The sequence below is a fragment of the Cetorhinus maximus genome, chromosome 20 (genome assembly GCF_964194155.1).
Source record: "Cetorhinus maximus chromosome 20, sCetMax3.hap1.1, whole genome shotgun sequence".
In the NCBI taxonomy this organism is placed as follows: domain Eukaryota; kingdom Metazoa; phylum Chordata; class Chondrichthyes; order Lamniformes; family Cetorhinidae; genus Cetorhinus; species Cetorhinus maximus.
Genome location: NC_135898.1, coordinates 77,078,593 through 77,100,079, shown reverse-complemented (window position 1 = coordinate 77,100,079; position 21,487 = coordinate 77,078,593). Strand labels below are relative to the sequence as shown.

Sequence of the window (21,487 nt, the reverse complement as noted above, 5' to 3'; positions counted from 1 at the left end):
AACTGCCTTGCAATGTTTTATTTTTAAAAATCTTTGCAGCTTTTTCATGTCTATTGTACATCCTTCCCATTGACTAGTCTTCCCATATTATTTCCTTTAATGCAGTATTTAATCCCACCCCCCACACCCTCCACAAATATCATCTCCTGAAATCTATTTTCTTAGCTGATTTGTATTTTCTGTTTATTCCTCATAGAAGCAGCACTGCAATCACTGAAGTCTAAGTTTGACTTACTTCAACTTGGTTTATTACTGTTTCCATTAGTTCAAAACAAATCCAGCATTCCTTTTCCCTCGTGGGTTCCTGCATACAGATTAACCCCATAATAAATCCCAAACTACGTGAAGATGATTGAAGTTCTCAAGATTACAACTCAGGCCTCAGTACTGAACTTTTTAAAGCCCTCCCACAACAGTACCTCCACTCCTTTTTATTTTGCAGTGTCCTGTAACATATTCTTAGCAGTATCTATCTTACCCTTTCTATTTGTAAATCCACTTGGAGACACTCTGCCATTCCCTAGTGCCCCTCCCTCAGTGATGTTTAAACCTTGCCTGACTCCATACAATTTCCCATTCTTCTCTATTTTTCCTAAAGCATACATACCCTGCAAGTCTGTTGTTCACTTTTTTCTCTTTATAGCTCCTAAGAAATCTGAATTGCCTTAATTTCCATTCATTTTATTTCTTGCACTGCCATCAGTTTCTGTCTGCTTGAGTGTCTCACTTCATCATACTAAGTATATTCCAGATGCGCTGCTTCCTTGGATACAGTGCACAGTAGAAAGTTAGTTAGTTAATTGTGCTTCATGGGCTTCAGTTGGCAGTGTCTATGTAAGTGCACTCATCAGATGATCCACATTCAGCATATCGCTTATGCTATGAGCTTAGTATCCACAACTACCCACTCAAAAGTTTTTGAATATAAAATTAGAAAATCCCCTAAATGGATTTGCTCCACCATCCTTGGTGGAGGGAATGAGTTGATAGGGGGAGGCGATGGCACGGTAGTATTGTCACTGGACTAGGTAATGTTCTGGAAACCCAGGTTCGAATCCCACGGTGGAATTTGAATTCAGTTAAAATCTGGAATTAAAAGCCTAATGAAAGTCTCATGGCATCAGGTCAAACATGAGCAAGGAGACCTCCTGCTGATTACCATGTACTTAGTGCCCTCCCTCAGCTAATGATTCAGTACTCAATGTTGAACATCACCTTGGAGGAAGCACTGAGGGTGCAAAGGTGCCGAATGTACTCTGGGTGGGGGACTTCAATGTCAAAGACCATTAGTGGCTCGGTAGCACCATCGCTGACCGAGCTCGTCGAGTCCTAAAGGACATAGATACTAGACTGGGTTTGCGATGGGTGGTAAGGGAGAACAAGAGGGAAAAACGTACTTGACCTCGTCCTCACCAACCTGCCTACCACAGATGCCTCTGACCATGAGAGTATCGGTAGGAGTGACCACTGCACAGTTGTTGTGGAGACAAAGTCCCGCCTTCATGTTGAGGATACATGTGTAGCACTACCACCGTGCTAATGGGATAGATTTTAAACAGATCTAGCAACTCAAGACTGGGAATCCATGAGGCACTATGGGCCATCAGCAGCAGCAGAATTGTATTTGAACACAATCTGTAACCTCATGACCTGGCATATCCATCATACTACCATTACCATCAAGCCAGGGGATCAACCCTGGTTCAATGAAGAGTGCAGAAGGGCATGCCAGGAACAGCACCAGGCACACCTTAAAATTAGCTGTCAACCTGGTGAAGCTACAACACAAGACTACTTGTGTGCCAACCAGCATAAGCAGCAAGTGATAGACAGAGCTAAGCGATCCCACAACCAACAGATCAGATCTAAGCTCTGCAGTCCTGCCACATCCAGTCGTAAATGGTGGTGGACAATTAAATAACCTGATGGAGGAGACTCCACAAATACCCCCACCCTCAACAATAGAGGAGCCCAGCACATCAGTGCAAAAGGTAAGGTTGAAGCATTTGCTACAATCTTCAGCCAGAAGTGCTGAGTGGATGATCCATCTCTGCCTCCAAAGGTCCCCAACATCACAGATGCCAGTCTTCAGCCAATTTGATTCACTCCACGTGAAGGCACTGGATAGTGCAAAGGCTATGGGGCCTGACAATATTCTGGCAATAGTACTGAAGACTTGTGCTCCAGAACTTGCCACGCCCCTAGCCAAACTGTTCCAGTACAGCTACAACACTGGCATCTACCCAGCTATGTGGAAAATTGCCCAGGTATATCCTGTACAGAAAAAGTAGGACAAATCCAACCCAGCCAATTACCGCCCTATCAGTCTACTCTCGATCATCAGTATCAGTAAAGCAATGGTGCTATCAAGCAGCACTCACTTAACCTGCTCACTGATGCCTAGTTTGGGTTCTGCTGGGGCCACTCAGCTCCTGACCTCCTTTTGGCCTTGGTTCACACATGGACAAAAGAGCTGAACTCCTGATGTGAGGTGAGAGTGACTGCCCTTGACATCAAGGTTGTATTTGACGGAGTGTGGCATCAAGGAGCCCTAGCAAAACTGGAGTTGATGGGAATCGGGAGGGAAAACTCTCTGGTTGAAGTCATACCTAGCACAGAGGAAGATGGCTGTGGTTGTTGGGAGGTCAGTCATCTCAGCTCCAGGACATCACCGCTGGAGTTCCTCAGGGCAGTGTCCTAGGCCCAACCATCTTCAGCTGCTTCATCAGTGACCTTCTTTCCATCATAAGGACAGAAGTGGGGATGTTCACTGATGATTGCACAACATTCAGCACCATTCACGACTCCTCAGATACTGAAGCAGGCCATGTCTAAATGCAGCAAGACCTGGACAATATCCAGGCTTGGGCTGACAAGTGGCAAGTAACATTCGTGCCACACAAGTGTCAGGCATTGACCATCTCCAACAAGAGAGAACCTTAAGCATCGCCCCTTGACATTCAATGGCATTACCAGCACAGAATCCCCCACTATCAACATCCTGGGGGTTACCGTTGACCAGAAACTGAACTGGACTAGGCATATAAATACTGTGGCTACAAGAGCAAGTCAGAGGCTAAGAATCCTGCAGGATGTAACTCACCCTTTGACTCCCCAAACCCTGTCCACCATCTACAAGGCACAAGTCAAGAGTGTGATGGAATACTCTTCTTGCTTGGATGAGTGCAGCTCCCACAACATTCAAGAAGCTAGACACCATCCAGGACAAAGCAGCCCACTTGATTGGCACCACATCAACAAACATTCACTCCCTCCACCACCGATGCACAGTAACAGCAGTGTGTACCATCTACAAGATGCACTGCAGGAATTCACCAAAGCTCCTTCGACAGCACCTTCCAAACCCATGACCATTACCATCTAGAAGGACAAGGGCAGCAGATAGATGGGAACAGCACCACCTGGAAGTTTTTCTCTCCTCCAGCCCCCTCAGTTGGTCACCATCCTGACTTGGAAATATTTTGCCGTTCCTTCACTGTTGCTGGGTCACAGTCCTGGAACTCCCTAACAGCACTGTGGGTATACTACACCCCCTGGACTGCAGCAATTCAAGAAGATAGCTCCGCATCATCTTCTCTCGGGCAACTAGGGAACTAAGCCCACATCCCATCATTGAATAAAAAATCTGGGACACTCAGACACTAATAAGGTGGTCTGCATCTTTGTTATCAATCTTCTTTCTTCCACCAAAGTCCCAGGTCTTTGGAACCCACTTCAGCTGGCCAGATTATTTTGTATTTCACTTTCTATTTATGCACCCGCCTCAAACTCTGTGCCATCATCTTTTTTTAATTTATTCTTTCACAGGATGTAGGTGTGGCTGGCTAGGCCAGCATTTGTTGCCCATCTCTAATTGCCCTTGAGATGGTGTTTGTGAACCACCTTCTTGAACAGTCCCTGTGGTATAGGTACACCCACAGTGCTGTTATGAAGGGAGTTCCAGGGGTTTGATCCAGTGACAGTGAAGGAACAGTGATATATTTCCAAGTTAGGATGATGAGCGGAGGGGAACTTGCAGGTGGTGGTGTTCCCATGAATCTGCTGTCCTTGTCCTTCTCAGAGGAAGAACTCAGAAGTTTCAAAGGTGCTATCGAAGGAGTCTTGGGTGAGTTGCTGCAGTGCATCTTGTAGATGGTGCATACTACTGCTACTGTGGATCAGTGATGGAGGGAGTGAATGTTTAAGGTAGTGGATGGGGTGCTAATCAACAGGCTGCTTTGTCTTGAATTGTGTTGAGCTGCTTGAGTGTTGCTGGAGCTACACTCGTTCAGGCAAGTGGAGAATATTCCATCACACTCCTGACCCATGCCTTGTAGATGGTGGACAGGTTTTGGGTGTCAGGAGGAGAGTTACTCGCCACATAATTCCCAGCCTCTGACCTGTCTTGAAGCCACAGTATTTATATGGCTAGTCCAGTTCAGTTTCCAGCCTATGGGAACCCCCTCCAGGATGTTGCTGGTGGGGGACTCAGCAATGGTAATTCCATTGAATGTCAAGGGGAGGTGAGATTTTCTCTTGTTGAGATTGCCTTGCACTGGAGCGGCACAAATGTTACTTGCCAATTATCAGTCCAAGCCTGAAAATTGTCCAATCTTGTTGCATATGGACGCTGACTGCATCAGCATCTGAGGAGTCACGATTGCTACTGAACATTCATTGTACAATCATCAGTGAACATCCCCAATTCTGACTTTCTGATGGAGGGAAGGTCATTAATGAAGCAGCTGAAGATGGTTGGGCCTAGGACACTATCCTGAGGAACTCCTGCAGCCATGTCCCAGGACCGAGATGATTGACCTCCAACAACCACAACCATCTTCCTTTGTGCTAGGTTTGACTCCAACCAGTGGAAAGTTTCCTTTGAGCTCTGTTTGAAGTATGCAACTTCAACTTATTTGATGCTCAAAACTGAGCTTCTGGCCTTATCATCTTCATTACAAAGACAGCTGCATCTCTACTTCAGCTCATCTGCTGCTGAAACTCTCATCCATGCTTCAGTTGCATCCAGACTCAACTATTCCAATGCTAGCTGATCGCCAATCCTCTACTCTCCATTGACTTCAGTTTTACTCTCCCATCACCCTGTCCTCCGTGACTTGTATTGATTCCTAAAACCTCCATGCCTACTTTAAAATTCTCATTGTCATGTTTAAATCCTGTTTTATGCCCCTGGCCCTCCCTATCCCTAACTTCCTTCAACCCTACTCAATCTCTGGCACCTTGTGCATCTGCTCCTCCTTTGTCCCACCATTAGTAACTGCTTTCAGCTGTCTTAACACTATCAACATCCTGAAATTTAACTGGACTAGCCATATAAATATTCTGGCTACAAGAGTTTCAGAGGCTGGGAATTCTGTAGCTAGTAACTCACCACCTGACTCCTCAAGATCTGTCTACCCACAACATAGCTAGAGTGAGGTGTGTGATGGAATACTCTGCACTTGCCTGGACTGGATCAGTGCAGCTTCCAGAACACAAGAAGTTCATCACCATCCAGGTCAAAGCAACCCACTTGATCGGCACCCTATCCACCACTGGCACACTAGCAGCAGTGTATACCATCTGTGTTGCAATGCAGCAACTCACCAAGTCTCCAACAGTACCTGCAACCTCTACCACCTAGAAGAACAAGGGTAGCAACTGCATGGGAACACCACCATCTGCAAGTTCCTCGCCAATTCATCCACCATCCTGACTAGGAATTATATTACCGTACCCTCACTGTCGCTGAGTCAAAATCCTGGAACTCCTTTCTTAAAAGCATTGTGGGTGAACTTACACCACAGACTGCAGCAGTTCAATAATCACCTTAAGGACAATTAGGGATGGGTAACAATTGCTGGCATTGCAAGCAAAGCTCATATCCCATGAACAAATAATCTTAATAAACACTTGCCTCAAAGTTCAAACTGTCCACTTCAAGTGTTATATTTTTGGGGCCTAATTGTGTGCCATTTTCATTCATCCAAGAAAACCTAACTGTGAAATCTTTGTTGAATGATTGCACATTTGAAAGGATGACAGGAACGCTGGTTAATTGGGATTTTTAAAGTGGAATTGATTGGCAGCTTTCTGAATTTGGGGCTTGGATTCTAGGAAATTCAAAGTAGTCTGCGATAAGGGAGTAATATACAAAATATTTTTAACCAACTGCCTGAGAAAGAAAACCCTTGACTACCACAATACTAAGCAACTGTATTTAAAATGTTGCAAAGCAGACAGCTTCATACTTGGTCAAAAACATCCACATTTCATTCGGCCCCACCTCCAGTGGCCACAAAAAACTAGTAAATAAAAAGCTCTACGGTGTTGAGAACAATTATAAAATAGGGCTCAAAGTTAGCCTCACCCAAAATGTTATTAATGAATTCCAACTTTTTTACAGCACTAGATAATTGGGATGTTCTGAGATAGGAGTAATTTATTTCATGTTGAAAGTTGATGGAGCTTGGAATAGGTTACCATGGTTTGGTTGAGGCAGACATCATTGCTTTAAATATTTAACCCAAAAAAGATGCAGAGGGAGATAGATGCAGGGTTTGGGGGCGAGCAGGACATTGGAATTGGTGTGGGTTGCTCTAGCAAAAGAGCCAGCACTGACATGATGGGAAAGTGGCCCCACACTGTTATAAATTTTTGTGCTCTAGGTTTGTGTGGGTTTGCAGGTTTTTTGTTTTTACGTACTAACTGAATAATCTGACCCTATTTTCCTTTTTAGCCAACCATAATTGAAGACATGACTGTGTTCAAGCGCAGTCTACCACTCTTTCCACTAGCAAAACCTCACATCAATTTTATGGCTGCAAAACTTTGAGATTATGGAATGCTGACGCTAAAGGAGGAGACAACCTGAATGAAAAATGTGAATGACTGTATCCATTCTACCGGGGTCGGGTGGGAGGGAGGGAAGGGGGGGGGATGCGGAAATCTTCAATCCAAAATCATTTATTTTAAATGAACTCTTCACAGTTAGGAGTGTACAAAGTTAATTAGTTCTGCATACTTCTTCTGCCTGTTAATGGTTCAGCTAGCTGAGTGACATTTTAAATTACTTGTCCATAGAAACTTCATACATAAAATTGGAATTCTACAAAACACTAATGTATAAACCAGTGAAATTACACTGTGTAATATATTTGGGATAAATTTCTTTTGTGATAAGAGCACGAGCTTTCTAATTGGTAACTATACCATGTTTTTAATCTTGTATACAGGTTTTGTAGTTTCAACATTTTATGTGCTCATACAACTGGTAGTGAAATGCTGGAAACGTTTTTTCTTTTCATCTCAAACTACTTTCTACCACACTGCACAGTTCAAACTTCAGAGAATTTGGAAGTTAAAACTTCGAAAACGATCTGGTTTTTGACTGAATTTGGATTTGTTTTACATGGAACCAGATACCATGTTTCTTTAGGTTGGCGTGTTTTCAAGAAGTCAGATGACCATGTTTACACAGTACTGCTAGAGCAGAGTCGATAAACTGCTGCTGTTGACAGGAAGTTAGGCCAGACAATTTATTTAGTCTGAGATTATGTTGAAAACCTGTCAAAAATGACCCCTGTTGAAAAACATTAATATTTCGGGTTTCTGCCCAGTAAAACTGGAAGATTTTCAAGTCCATTTCTTTGCATTACCAAAGTCCAGTTACAGGGGATAGCACTTTCATCTTGTATTTTAAATGTGTTTATTTTATCATAAATAAAGGAAAGAAATATGAGGATCCAAAAATTCCATACAAAACAAATTTGTTGCTTCTACTTTTTTTGTGACTCCTTGTAGCTTAAACATTGTTCAACATTCAAGAAAGACCATGTACTGGATAACATCATAACCAATCTTATGTAATATTATGCACCGCTGCTTAACACTTTACTAGGTCTTAAAACTATCATCTAATTAAGTCCATAAAATAACGGGCAAGGGGCTATTGAGGGTAGCACAACAAATGGACCTTTGGATGGCATGTAGCTAAAGCAGAAGAGTACATTGAATATTATCTTAGCATCAGGACTGTGTTGCAACCTTAAACATCCAACTACTTTGACTTTCAGCAATAGCAGTGTGTATGTTAGCAGCTCTGCGATACCAACATGAATGTCAGTTGTGTGATCAAGAGATATACAATATGACTGAACTGATTATTCTCTATCATGCACTATGATTGTAATATGCATCGTGCACCTAATAAGCAAAAGGTGACAGGATAGGGAGGCAGAATGGGAGTAACAAAAAAAAGCTTCAGAATTTTAAGGTCTAACTGTGTTACATTTAAGAATGATTGATTGGCAGTGCAATAGAGAGCAGCCTTCAGCTAACAACAAATGATTCCAAACTCTTAATATTTGGTGGTAATTCACTAAAGCCCCCTTATTTGTTGCCTACCACTAAGTTACTTGGGTGAAATTGAAATGTATACAGTTCTCCAAGTTTATTTATGAAGATCAAGTCAGAAGTTCACCGCTTCAGAGTAAAATCTGAGGTATTGCTATTGAAAGCCATCTTTAATTTCAAATGAATTGTGTACTGTGTTTGTCATTTGGTACAATGTCAATTTTCTACAAGCCACCCTTGCTTGTTCTAAATTACGCCAGGACTTTTTAACCAGCATACTTATGACCAGACTGTTCTAGGGTTTAATAACTATATTTGTAACAAGCATTTGGGTTAGCAATAGAAAAAACAAAACGGCTTTGCTTCCAAATCACAGCAGTTATCAATTTTCTTATGGATGGAAAAATACTTTTAGGATGGATATATTTGACTTTAAATAAAATAACTGTTGAATTTTAGGATTTTTGTGTCTTTTGCTTTTTTACTGGGCTTGATTCCTCTTCTCTTCCCACCCACCCTTAAAGGGGCATTTCTTTGCTTTGTGGGATTGCGCAGCAATATTCCAGAAGTGCACATCACCTTGAAATAGTGGTCCTGCAGAATTTTGAAAGGTGTTCAATAAGTGATTTTTGGGAAATCATGGCTGACAAGTTTTAAAATTTGATTAATATAGTCTTTGGGTCACTCAGTCCTGCAGTAAGCCTAAGGCAAATTTTGTGATGTCTGCATTATATTGGACAAAATTAGAAACACTAGCCCGGTTTAAGTTTTAAAATATTAGAACTCAAACTTAAACATTTCTTACCCACTTCACTTGAACAGGTAACCCAAGTTTTAAAAAAAAAAACCCTATTTTCTTCTAAACCATTTAGTGATAGTTGTACATGGGCATTATCTGCAATATTGTTGCAGGCTAGCAACAACTTTTGCATTATACATACTGAATAGCCAACTAAACTATTACAAACCTTTGGCAGTAGTGTTGGAATTATTACAGTATGATGCATGGTTTGACAGCTAATTCTCTGGTCTAACAAAAAAAGTTCTTTAAAGAAAATATATTTTGCTGTGAAAGTTGTTTTTCTAGCAGGCTCGAATCCTTTGCAGTGTTACTTTTTTCTACGATGTTTCCAGCATTTTACAGCTGTGTGTGACAGTGCAGTTTGACTCAGGCATATCCATGGACTCTGAAAAAAGGATCCAAAAATGCAGCTTTTTCAAGCAATAACAGCCAACAGAGTATCAACAAATATTCAGTCTGTTTTTATGGCTTGTGAATAGATGTATCAATTTTTGTTGTTTGTGACAAATTACTTATACCAACATCATTTTGAGGGTTTTGGAACAGTTGATTTAGAACTGGATGCAAATAGCATAGCTACTGTATACTGAAAGAATGTTTGCAATAAAATAAACCTATGATCATCCTATCATTGAAGTATATTGTCCAGTTCTTCCAACTTCAATGAGCTCTCAATATGATTGAAATTTTGCAATTTAAATGTATATCTACCATTTCTCAACAATGAAACGCCAAGTGTAGAGGTACAAAATGAAATCTTGAACTCTTCATTTTATGAATTGGATCATTCTGGCATCTGGATGCCCAACTGTAAAGAGTACAGATGTAAGACTGGAAAATCAAAACTTCTAAATTTGCAGATACTAAATACTCAAAGTGAGTTTCATCTTATCTGACTGTGTTCAGTTTGAAAGCAAGCACTCTGCAAACTCAAGTGAATTGCTGGTGAGAATTTGTTTTCTTCATCCACTTGACACTGATAGCACTCATGTCTTGTGGCTTCAAATATCACTCCAGGATTTGAGCATGTCATTTATACTAACTCCAGTGCAGAACTGAAGGAGTGCTGCAGTTTATGTTGCCATCTGTCCTTTTGAGTGGGAATAAAACATTTCATGACAACATTCAAAAAACGGGAGTTTTCCCATGTCCTAGCCAAAGTTAATTTCCCCCCCAGCCAACATAACCAAATAATCTATTTTGGTCATTTTCACATTGCTATATGGGGGTCTTACTGTGTTTCCTACATTAGAACAGTGACTACACTTTAAAAGGTACCTTTTGAAACAAAGTGAATGATCTCTCATCATTGTCAATGCCTATTTTCTGCCTCCAACCCCACCTTTATTTCCTTTCCCTCTTTATAGCAATGTATTTGCCTTGTAAAGATTGAGACTATATAAATGGTTATCTTAAAAATTTGGTTCATAGAATGCAAAAGTGTTAGGAAATGGATAGTTTAAGTAGGTTGTACTTGTGGGTGTTAGGAATGAGTTTTAGTTTTAATGTTTACATTTGATTTGTATTTCTGTATGTGTTAAGAAAATGTCAAGTTGAGTTTGTTTCACTTTAAAAGGTGCCTATATTTCTAATGAGAGTTTACAACTAAGATAAGTTAAAGTTAAGCAAACAGAAGTAGAAAAAAAACAGGGTTGTTGCTTAGCAACACAGGTCCAGAGAGGCAGGTCCCTCCCACAGGCGCGCACACAAACTAGAAACAGCAGTTTTTGAGTTCAGTTTTGAAAACAGCTGCCAGGCAGAAGCAGCCTAGAAGGCTCAGATACCCAGTCCCAGGCTAAAGTTGGCTGAAAGTAGCTGCTAGGGAGAGACTGAAGCAAAGGGGACAGATAGCCTGTCCCAAGCTAAAGAAGAAAGTCCTTAAGAATCCAGGGGAGTGGAACAGAATAAAGTCCTAAGCAGAACTAGTCAAAGGAAGGACAGGAACCTGGAAAAGGTCCTATTAAGTGAAGTTAAGAGTGAGGGTCGGAGAATGACTCTGCTCCCTGCCGCTCGGAGCCTAAGTGATATAAAGGCTTGTGAGAAGTCAGAAGCTCCAAAGAGGCAACTGAAGGTCTGTAAATCTTTGTTATGGGCGTGTGAAGCAGTGGGTGTACTGTTGATAGCTGAGTCAGAGACTGCGCAGAGGAAAGCATGAACGCATGTGGTGACCCAGGTGAGGGGAACAGTGGAAGGAGAGTTCAAAACCCTGGAGGTGAACGCTTGCGGAAGACGTCTGAGAGAAAACGTTGGTTTGGGAGAAGATTCCAAAGCGAGTTCTTAGAGATTGGAAACCCTTGTGTGAGACAGAGTCAGTGAGACTGGTTGGCTCACGGTGTAACAAGCACTTGGGAGGGAGGAGGGGAGGGGGTGAGGCGAGGGAAAGAGTTGATGAGAGATCCATAGCATCTGGCTCATCAGTCACTTGGTTTCAAAGTGTGGTGTGCCTGACCGTAGGTTCCCTATTGGCTTACATGGACTGTAGACTTATTGTGAATATTAGAGTGTAAGATAGTTTTTGTAACTTGCATTATCCTTACAAAACTCTATATGTCTGTAAAGGTATAGTTGTGGGTGAAGGAGGATTGTAATTTTGTTCATCTTGTTTAACTAATGTTTTATGCTTTTGTTGAAAGTTCTTTAGCTGACTCTGGTGCCTCGGTTTAGTAGCCCTTCTCCATGTATCTAAACAAACAAATAAGTTAGGAACCATCAAGCTGGGATTAAGCTTGTTTAGCGGGGGATTATAAGAAAAGCAACTTCGCTTGTTCCGCTCATCCCGCTCTTTCCCCATAACCTTGCTTTTTTTTCCTCCTCTTCAGCTAATTATCCAATTGTCTTTTGAAAATCGTAAGTGTATCTGCCTCCACCACACTCTCAGGCAGTTCATTCCATTTTCTAGCCACTCATTAAGTTTTTCCTTATGTCGTCTTTGGTTCTACGTTAATACAGTAATAAAATGAAAAGCAAACTACAGCTGGTGCTAATACAAAACAATACTGTGGATATTGAAAATCTGAAATAAAAACAAACTACAGAAAACACTTCACCGGTCTGGAGAGACAAAGTGTTACAGTGTGCAATTGTGATGATATAAATTTTTAGAAAATCTGTTTGAAGGTCACATTTTGTAAACCTTGGACTGAGTTTAAATACTTTTTCCAACATGGACTCCGAGGGTCACTTGACTTTCTCCTTGTGGATTCAAGCTGGAACTTCTTCAGCCAGACAAAGAGACAACATCCTCAGACATATACAAACATACAAATTAGGAGCAGGAGTAGGCCATTCGGCCCCTCGAACCTGCTCAGCAATTCAATAAGATCATGGCTGATATGATGGTAACCTCAATTCCACATTCCTGCCTACCCTCGATAATCTTTTACCCTTTTGCTTGTCAAGAATCTATCTTTCTCTGCCTTAAAAATATTCAAAGTCTACTCCAATGCCTTTTGAAGATGAGTTCCAAACGCTCACGACCCTCAGAAAAAAATTCTCACCTCTGTCTTAAATAAGTGACCCCTTATTTTTAAACTGTGACCCCTAGTTCTAGATTGTCTCACAAGAAGAAACATCCTTTAACATACATGTAAAATTCAATGTGTTCGAAAACAGTAAATAGAAACTCATTGACCTGATGACCTTTACTCCAAACAATGTGTGAACAACCTTTACCACTTTTATCACTAGTGTGGGTAAGGAGACTTTAGATAACTGTATTTGGAATTACCGCTTGCCTTGTATGGAAAGTGATTCAGCATTCTTGCACAGGTCACATGATATTGGTGGCCATCTTGCCTTGCCTGCAAAAAGCTTTGAAAAGGATGGGAAGATCCACAGAGAACTATCTTGGAGAAGCTTCAACCCAGGGAGAGACCGAGCAAGGCATTGAGACACAGCAAAGGCTTCTGCTGTAAGTAACTAAGCAGATTGAAAGTGCCACACCTGCAGAACCAGAAGAAGGGAACCTTCTTTCCTCCCTTAAACCTGATTTCATCTACTAAGCTCACCTGTTAAGAGCAACCTTCAGCAATTCGACAGTGGAAGCCATCACAGCTGCAGAGACAATCCTACAACGACAAAAACTTACCTCAGATAACGCAACATCTTGACTTCAAAAATATCTGGCCTGTAACAAATGTGGACTAAACTGATCCAGTTTTTATAAGTATCATTTTATCTTCAGTTGTAGCTAATATTTGTGTGTTAGTAACTTCAGCTTTTCTTAAGTAACTTCTAGAGCAATCAAGTGAAATAAACTAAACTTTTTTTTTAAAGTTAAAAAGGCTTTGCTGCTGGATTATTTTAAATAGAATTTCTCACCCCACAGTAAGAAAATACATAGAAAAATACATTGTTCACTGGTGGCTTTGAACAAAACACCTTTTAAAGCATCCAAGACAACAGGTTTCAGGTCAATGAGTTCTTGTCAGAACTGAGGCTGTGCAGTGTCCTATCCCAACTTTATAACTTGAAAAAGATTTGGTTATAAATAATTTAATCCTCCAACAAAACTCCCAAAATATGCATTCAAATTCAACTTTCCAACATTCAATCCTCCAAGGCAACATTCTCTTTTCCTTCACCTTGCCTTCATTTGATTAACCCAGCTTCAACTTCTTTTGTTGGGAAAATGTTCTGTAGATGCACTCTGTGGGGGAAAGACAAATTTAACTGTATACCTGCGACCTCACTTTCTTAGTTAACTAGCTAGTTTATGTCTATAACACCTGCACCTGTCAGTATTTTAAAAACCTGCGTCATGTCTGTTTAATTGTCCTTCCTCCAACGAAAGCAAATTTGGGCCAGGCACGTCTTTCATCATAACCTAAAAACACCAACTACTGAAATCATCATTTTGATATACAGTACCATGAAATCTTTTATCAATTGATCTTCTGCCTTCCACCTTATCACATACCTTCCTTTTTGTTCTTTTTTGATGTTTGTGCCCAAATTTAAGAACCCCATTCCAAATATTGTCTTTCCTTCACTGCATCCTGTAACCTTTAGTACCAAATGTGCCACTTCTACACCATCTGGCAATTGTCCTCTGGAGTTAGATGAAAAGTTCACCTGCTCACTCTTACTTCACAGGTGAATATAATGCCTTTTATTGAACTCGCCAAATGGAAGCTAAGATGATCTGAACTTTTCCATAACTTCCATGAAAACAATTCTGATTATGTAGCAGTAATGTGCAAATTGCTATCAGTTCTCTCTCCCCTTACTTTAACCTTTCACCACTGAGGAACCCTGCTACTTGATGAAACTCATCCTTTCAGTGATGGGCTTCCCTAGCTCTTGTACTTCAACTTTTCTGGCTAGAAGCACAATTTCTGAACTACAAGGCCAAAAGTTTCTCCAAAATGCATAAATCTTTATATTGAATGAGCATGACACAAAGAATAGAAGAAAGAAGCTTTTACTGAGATGGATTTAGATTTTAATTTATCTATACAGTAAAGGGGAAAAACAAACTCCTGCTCATTCTAATGTTGCTGGCTAATGAGACAGCTGGATAACATTTCTTTATCTCTCTGTGTTCTTTGCCAGACTCTTGTTTCCCAAAGATCCTATTTCACATGGTCTTAACTCTTCTTCTTGTGTTTTCCTGACAATAGATATAATAGTTTAAAGGAGCAACACCATGACTGCATTTACATAACACAGAGTACCATTGTTCAGTAGGATGGTTCACTACTTCCATCTCAAGGACAATTAGGGATAGGCAATTAAACACTAGCCTCACTAGCAATATCCACATCGCATGAAAAGCAGCTGTATGGGTTTATTCAAAAGGAGCCATCTCTATTTTGTAGTGACAATGGAACATAACTCTCATTGACTTGATTTTATTCTTACAACTAATATCTGACAATCGACCTAAAAATAAATAGTCTGCATAGTTCATAACTGTATGGCATTTGGTTTAAGTGCATTATTAAAAGTCACAGCCTTATAATAGAACATACCTGGAATGTTCTGGTCAATATTTATCCCTCAATTGACATCACTGAAATAGATTATCTGGTCATCATCACGTTGTTGTTTGTGGGAGTTTGCTGCGCACAAATTGGCCCCTGCATTTCTTACACTACCACAGTGGCTACACTTCAAACCACTTAATTGGCTGCAAAGCACATTGGGACATCCTGGCATCATAAATGGCACCATATAAATGCAAGTTCTTTGTATATCTCTTTTGTAAACTTAATTAGCCTTAAAGTAAAATGATTTTGCTCGAGAATGTTCTGTTATGTTACCTATTGAATGTAATGTAGAAAAATGTTAAGTTATCCACTTTGGTGGGAAAAAGACAAATGCAGAGTATTTTTTAAATGGGGAGAGATTGGGAAATGTCCATGTCCGAAGAAACCTGGGTGTTCGTATTCACAGGTCACTGAATGTTAACATACAGGTGCAACAAGCAATTAGGAAGGCAAATAGTATGTTAGCCTTTATTCCAAGATAATTTGAACACAGGAATGAGGAAGTTTTGCTGCAGTTGTACAAAGCCTTGGTGAGACCACACCAGGAGTATTGTGTGCAGTTTTGCTCCCTTTATGTGAGGAATTAATGCCATTTAGGGTGTGCAACAAAAGTTCACCAGACTAATCTCAGGGATGCCAGGATTGTCCTATGAGGAAAGATTGAGGAAACTGGGCCTGTCATTCTTTTAAACCCTAGAGAAAAGAGGTGATCTCATTAAAGCGTACTAACTTCTTACAGGGTTCGACAGGGTAGATGCAGGAAGGATGTATCCCCTGGTTGGGCAGTCTTGAATCAGGGGACACAGCCTCAAAAATAGGAGGTAGGCCATTTAGGATCGAGATGAGGAGAAATTTCCTCAGAGTGTAGTAAATCTTTGGAATTTTCTACCCCAGAGGGCTGTGGAGATTGAATCACAGTGCAGAAGAGGCCCTTCAGACCATCGAGTCACCGACACGTGAGAAACACCTGACCTACCTACCTAATCCCATTTACTAGCACTTGGCCCATAGCCTTGAATGTTATGACGTGCCAAGTGCTCATTCAGGGACTTTTTAAAGGATGTGAGGCAACCCGCCTCCACCACCCTCCCAGGCACTCTGGGTAAAAAGGTTTTACCTCACATCCCTCCTAAACCTCCTGCCCCTCACCTTGAACTTATGTCCCCTTGTGACTGACCCTTCAACTAAGGGGAACAGCTGCTACCTATCCACCCCGTCCATGCCCCTCATAATCTTGTACACCTCGATCAGGCCGCCCCTCAGTCTTCTCTGCTCCAATGAAAACAACTCAAGTCTATCCAACCTCTCTTCATAACTTAAATGTTTCATCCCAGGCAACATCCTGGTGAATCTCCTCTGTACCCCCTCCAGTGCAATCACATCCCTCCTATGAGTCATTGAGTACGTTCAAAGCAGAGGTTGAGATCTCTAGATACCAATTACATGTAGAGATACACGGATAGTATGGGAAGATGGTGTGAGGTAGAACAGCCATGATCTAGTTAAATGGCTAGGCAGGCTCGACAGCCTGAATAACTCACTCCTGCTTCTATGTTCCCAACCTTCTTTGGCATAATTCAACCATTGGTAAGTGTTGTACCCAAGAATTCATTCAGTTATGGGGCTGGAAATTCCATCATTGCAGGTCAACAGGGTACCTACTGGAGGCAGAAAACAAGGTGCCTCCACTTTGATCTAAAATATTTCTGATAAAATTAACAGCCATTTAGTTATCTCCAATGTCTGTAACTTGAGTGGTCTTGGAATACAGTCTGCAATGCACAGTGATAATGTCATATGACTTACATGTCAATTCTTAGCTTTGGGAAATATTGAGAATCATTAACGTTTTGTTAACAAGAAACACAAAGCATTAAAATTTGGAGTGATTTGCTATAGTGTCATATGGCATGATTTTTATCCATGCTTGCATCTACATACGTAAAAGCCACTAATGGTTCATTAAAATTTTAAACTTCTAAACTTCCTAAGTACAACTCTGATCATGGAGCAGAAATGTACTAATTGATATCAGTTCTTGTGAATTTAAAACTAAAAGTAGTATACTCGGGGCAGTGCTGTTCTTGTCATGTAATCACTAAGTCAGTTCTGGACAGTGGGCTATGTCACAAAGGGACTTCAAAGAGATGGCAGGTGCTGACAGACGTTGAAAAAGTTAGAAAAGTGGTACCTTGGATTCAGTTAGAGAAGAGGATAATTGGATGTATATAAATGTTAATTGCAAATGTTCAGGTCTTAATGGCAAATGTTCTGAGGTCAACCAGGAATGGATTTCAAAACAGTAATAACTAGAAAGGACATGAGGCACTCCAGAGGGAGGCAAGAAGACAAAAGAGAAGGCAAGAGGTTTTGGAAGACAACAGTGAACAACTTCTAAAATTTTTAGGGAAAGGATTACTGACCAATACATTAAGTAACTGGATGAAAAATGATGAGTTCAGCAAAGTGGTTATTCGTGGGATCATAGCATATAAATGAGTTGATTTAAATAGAATTGATTTTTTGTAAATTATCTACCTGGTAAACAAAGTTACGTACCTGTCTGCTCACTTTGATTTTCACAATTTTCTTCTCTTCCACCTTGAAGCCTTGTGCTGGAATACATTCCCATAGGTGCCAGATGCCCTTTAGTACCTCAGTTATTTGTCCATTTTCCGTGATTGAGTTTAGGAAGTGAGTGTTGATCAGCTATTCAACTATGGGATCATCACAACTTTACCCAATCTTATTAGCTGACGTCTGCACAGGTACTTTCCAGCAGGGTGACCTGACTACAATCAGGGGTGGCAACGTTTTTTGATTTTTTTTCCCCTCTGAACTAAAGCCAATAGTAACAGCTTCCTGATGCCCCGTCTTGGACCAATGACCCAGTGTAGATTAGTAATTGGACCTGGGGTCATCACAATCTCAGTGGTTTTGATTCTAATTTATTTAAAATTATATTTCCATATCAATAGTCTGGTCAATCTGTGGTTTCTCATTAAGTCAGTTGGTAATCAGCCCTTTCAAGGAAAATTAGCTATATTTAAATCACGCTACAAATTTACCAAGCAAAATCTTTAAGTTCCTGAAATAGTTATAAATAGTGTTATGGACTTCCTGCTATAACTGATAGTTACTGATAACCGTAATAAACTCTACCAAAGACTGAGCCTATCATTGCAACACTGTTGTTTTAGTTTAAACTACCTCCAAAAAAATGACATAACATCTTAACACGGCACAGTAGGAAATTATAAAATGGCACCATTTTAAAGCTGAGATACATGGATTTTTAAAACTTAATCCTATTTAAATTTATCAATATAGCTCGGTAAATAATATCAAAAGCATGTGAGCAAAAGGGGGAAACATTAGTGCATAGTTTGTGGGATTAAATTAGAACCAGTTACATCCCATTGAAACAAAATGAATCTAACCAAGAATGTAGATAGGTAATTAGTAATTCAGTTTGGTTCTAGAGTGACAATGGATCAAATTTCTTTTGATTATACAATATGTATGAGGATGGAAAGTTTGACATGCCAAACACTTGTTTAGAAAGGCACATTTTCAAAGCAATGGTTGAAAGCAGCTGAAGAATAAAGTATTGATAATGTGAAAATTGGGGGGTGATCTAATTTCATGGTGCAGTCGACCAAATCACTGTACCTTTTCTGCTCAAGGTAGAACAATCCCAGGTTCTCCAATCTATTCACATAACTTAAGTTCCTCATCACTAGCGTTATCCTGGTAAACCGTCTCTGCACTCTCTCCAAGGCCTTGATATCCTTTCTAAAGTATAATCCCCAGAATTGTATACAATACTCTAGCTGAGGTCTAACCAGTGATTTGTAAAGGTTTAATATGACTTCCTTGTTTTTGTATTCCATCTTCCTATAAACAAAGCTAAGTATCCGTATAAATTAGTATACAAAATAAACAGGACAGATCATTTGCAGCACCAAAACAATGTGGATTTATTGAAATATGATGAAAGGTCATTGACCTAAGACCATAGGCGTAGGAACAGAAGCATTCGGCCCATGGAGTCTGCTCCGCCATTCAATGAGATCATGGCTGATCTGATAATCCTCAACCCCACTTTCTTGCCTTTTCCCCATAACCCTTGGTTCCCTTAACTGCTTAAAAATCTAGCTCCGCTTTGAATATATTTAACAACCCAGCTTCTACAGCCCTCTGTGGTAAAGAATTCCACAGATTAACTACCCCTCAGAGAAGTAATTCCTCCTTATCTCGGTTTTAAATGGGCAACCCTTTACTCTGAGATTATGCCCTCTGGTCCTAGACTCTCCCACAAGGGGAAACAACCTCACAGCTTCTACCCTGTTAAGCCCTCTAAGAATCTTATATGTTTCAATAAGGTTGCCTCTTATTCTTCTAAACTCCAATGAGTACAGGCCCAACCTATTCAACCGCTCCTTATAAGAAAACCCCTCCCTTCCCGGAATCAACCTAGTGAACCTTCTCTGGGCTGCCTCCAATGGCAGCATATCTTTTAGACAAGGGGACCAAAACTATTCACAGTATTCTAGGTGTGGTCTAACTAGTGCCTTGTATAGTTTTAGCAAGACTTCGCTATTTTTATAAAAGCAAAATACTCTGGATGCTGGAAATCTTGAAACAAAAACGAAAATAGCTGGAAAAACTCAGCAGGTCTGATAGCATCTGTGGAGAGGAAGACAGAGTTAACGTTTCGAGTCCGTATGACTTCATCAGAACTAAAGAAAAATAGAAATGAGGTGATCAAACAGCTTATATTTCACCTCATTTCTATTTTTCTTTAGCTCTGATGAAGAGTCTTACGGACACGAAACGTTAACTCTGTCTTCCTCTCCACTGATGCTGTCAGACCTGCTGAGTTTTTCCAGCTATTTTTGTTTTTGTTTCACCATTTTTATACTCCATTCCCTTTGAAATAAAGGCCAACATTCCATTTGCCTTCCCTATTACCTGTTGAACCTGTATGTTAACTTTTTGGGATTCATGCACAAGGACCCCCAAATCCCTTTGTACTGCAGCCTTCTTCCATTTAAATAACATTCAGCTCCTCCATTCTTCCTGCCAAAGTGCATAACCTCACATTTTCCCACATTATATTCCATCTGCCACTTTTTGCCCACTCATTTAACATGTCTATATCCCTCTGTAGACTCCTTGTATAATCCTCACCACTTGCCTTCCCACCTATTCTTGTATCATCCGCAAATTTGAAAACCTGAAACATTAACCCTGTTTCTTTCTCCACAGATGCTGTCTGACCAACTGAGTAATTTCCAGATCAATTTCAGTCCTTGAATGCATTATGCCCTGCAAGTAGGCAGGCTTTGATGCAAAGCAGAATAAAACCAAATTATTTTTATCTGAATGCAGAAAGCATTCATAACAAGATAGTTGAACTAGTGGCACAAATAGAGATGAATGGGTTTAATCTATTAACTGTTAAGGAGACATGGCTGCAAAGTGACAAAGGTTGGAAAGTAAATATTCTAGGATACATATTTCAGAAAGAAGGAGAATAAAAAATGGTGAGTAGACCTGATAACAAAGGATCACATAAGGACAGTAGTAAGAAAGGATCGTGGCTCAGAAAATAAAAAATCAGAATCAGTGTGGGTGGAGATTAAGAACAACAAGTGTTAAAAAATGCTGCTGGAAGTAGTTGTAAGCCCCTAGCGGTCGTCATACTGTTGGACAGAACATTAAGCAAGGAATAATTAAGAGCTTGTATCAAATGTAATAATGGTGGGGGGGCTTTAATCTTCATATAGATTGGACAAAGCAAATTGGCAAAGGTTCTCTGGAAGATGAGTTTATAGAATACTCTTGTGACAGCTTCCTACTAAGTAATACAAGTAAGTCTGAAGATTGGGAGAGTTTTAGAAACTAGCAAAGGTCAATCAAATAGTTGATAAAAGGGAAAAAAATAGAATGAGAGTAAACTAGTCAGGAATATAGCAACATATTGTAAGAGCTTTTACAAGTAATTAACTAAAGTAAATGATTAGTTCTTTATGTTGTGGCACCAATGGAGGTGTCAGCTGTTGCTCAGTCCATAGCACCCTCGCCTTTGAATCAGAAGGTTGTGGGTTCATGTCCCACTCCCGGAAACCAAGAACTGTGATTGTACTCGAAAGAGTTGCAATCTGTGACTGTTGATAACTCGAAAGAATGTTGTGGCACCAACTAGAGATAAAGCTATATAAGATCTAATATTGTGTAATGAGGCAGGGTTAATTAGTAATCTCAAAGTAAAATCCTCTGGGCAAAAGTGATCATAAAGCAATTGAATTCCATAGTAAGTTTGACAGTGATACAC

At 40.3% G+C, this 21,487-nt stretch overlaps 1 protein-coding gene across 2 annotated transcripts in view; it reads left to right on the top strand.

Moving 5' to 3' along the window:
- ide (insulin-degrading enzyme) overlaps positions 1–6,883 on the top strand; it is a 119,335-nt gene extending 112,452 nt beyond the window's left edge. For both annotated transcript variants that reach the window (XM_078564953.1, XM_078564951.1), the window contains exon 25: positions 6,740–6,883. In XM_078564953.1, coding sequence (XP_078421079.1) covers positions 6,740–6,835 — 96 coding nt within the window. In that variant the 3' untranslated portion in view covers positions 6,836–6,883. The remainder of the gene's footprint in view (positions 1–6,739) is intronic.
- Positions 6,884–21,487: the final 14,604 nt, after the last annotated feature.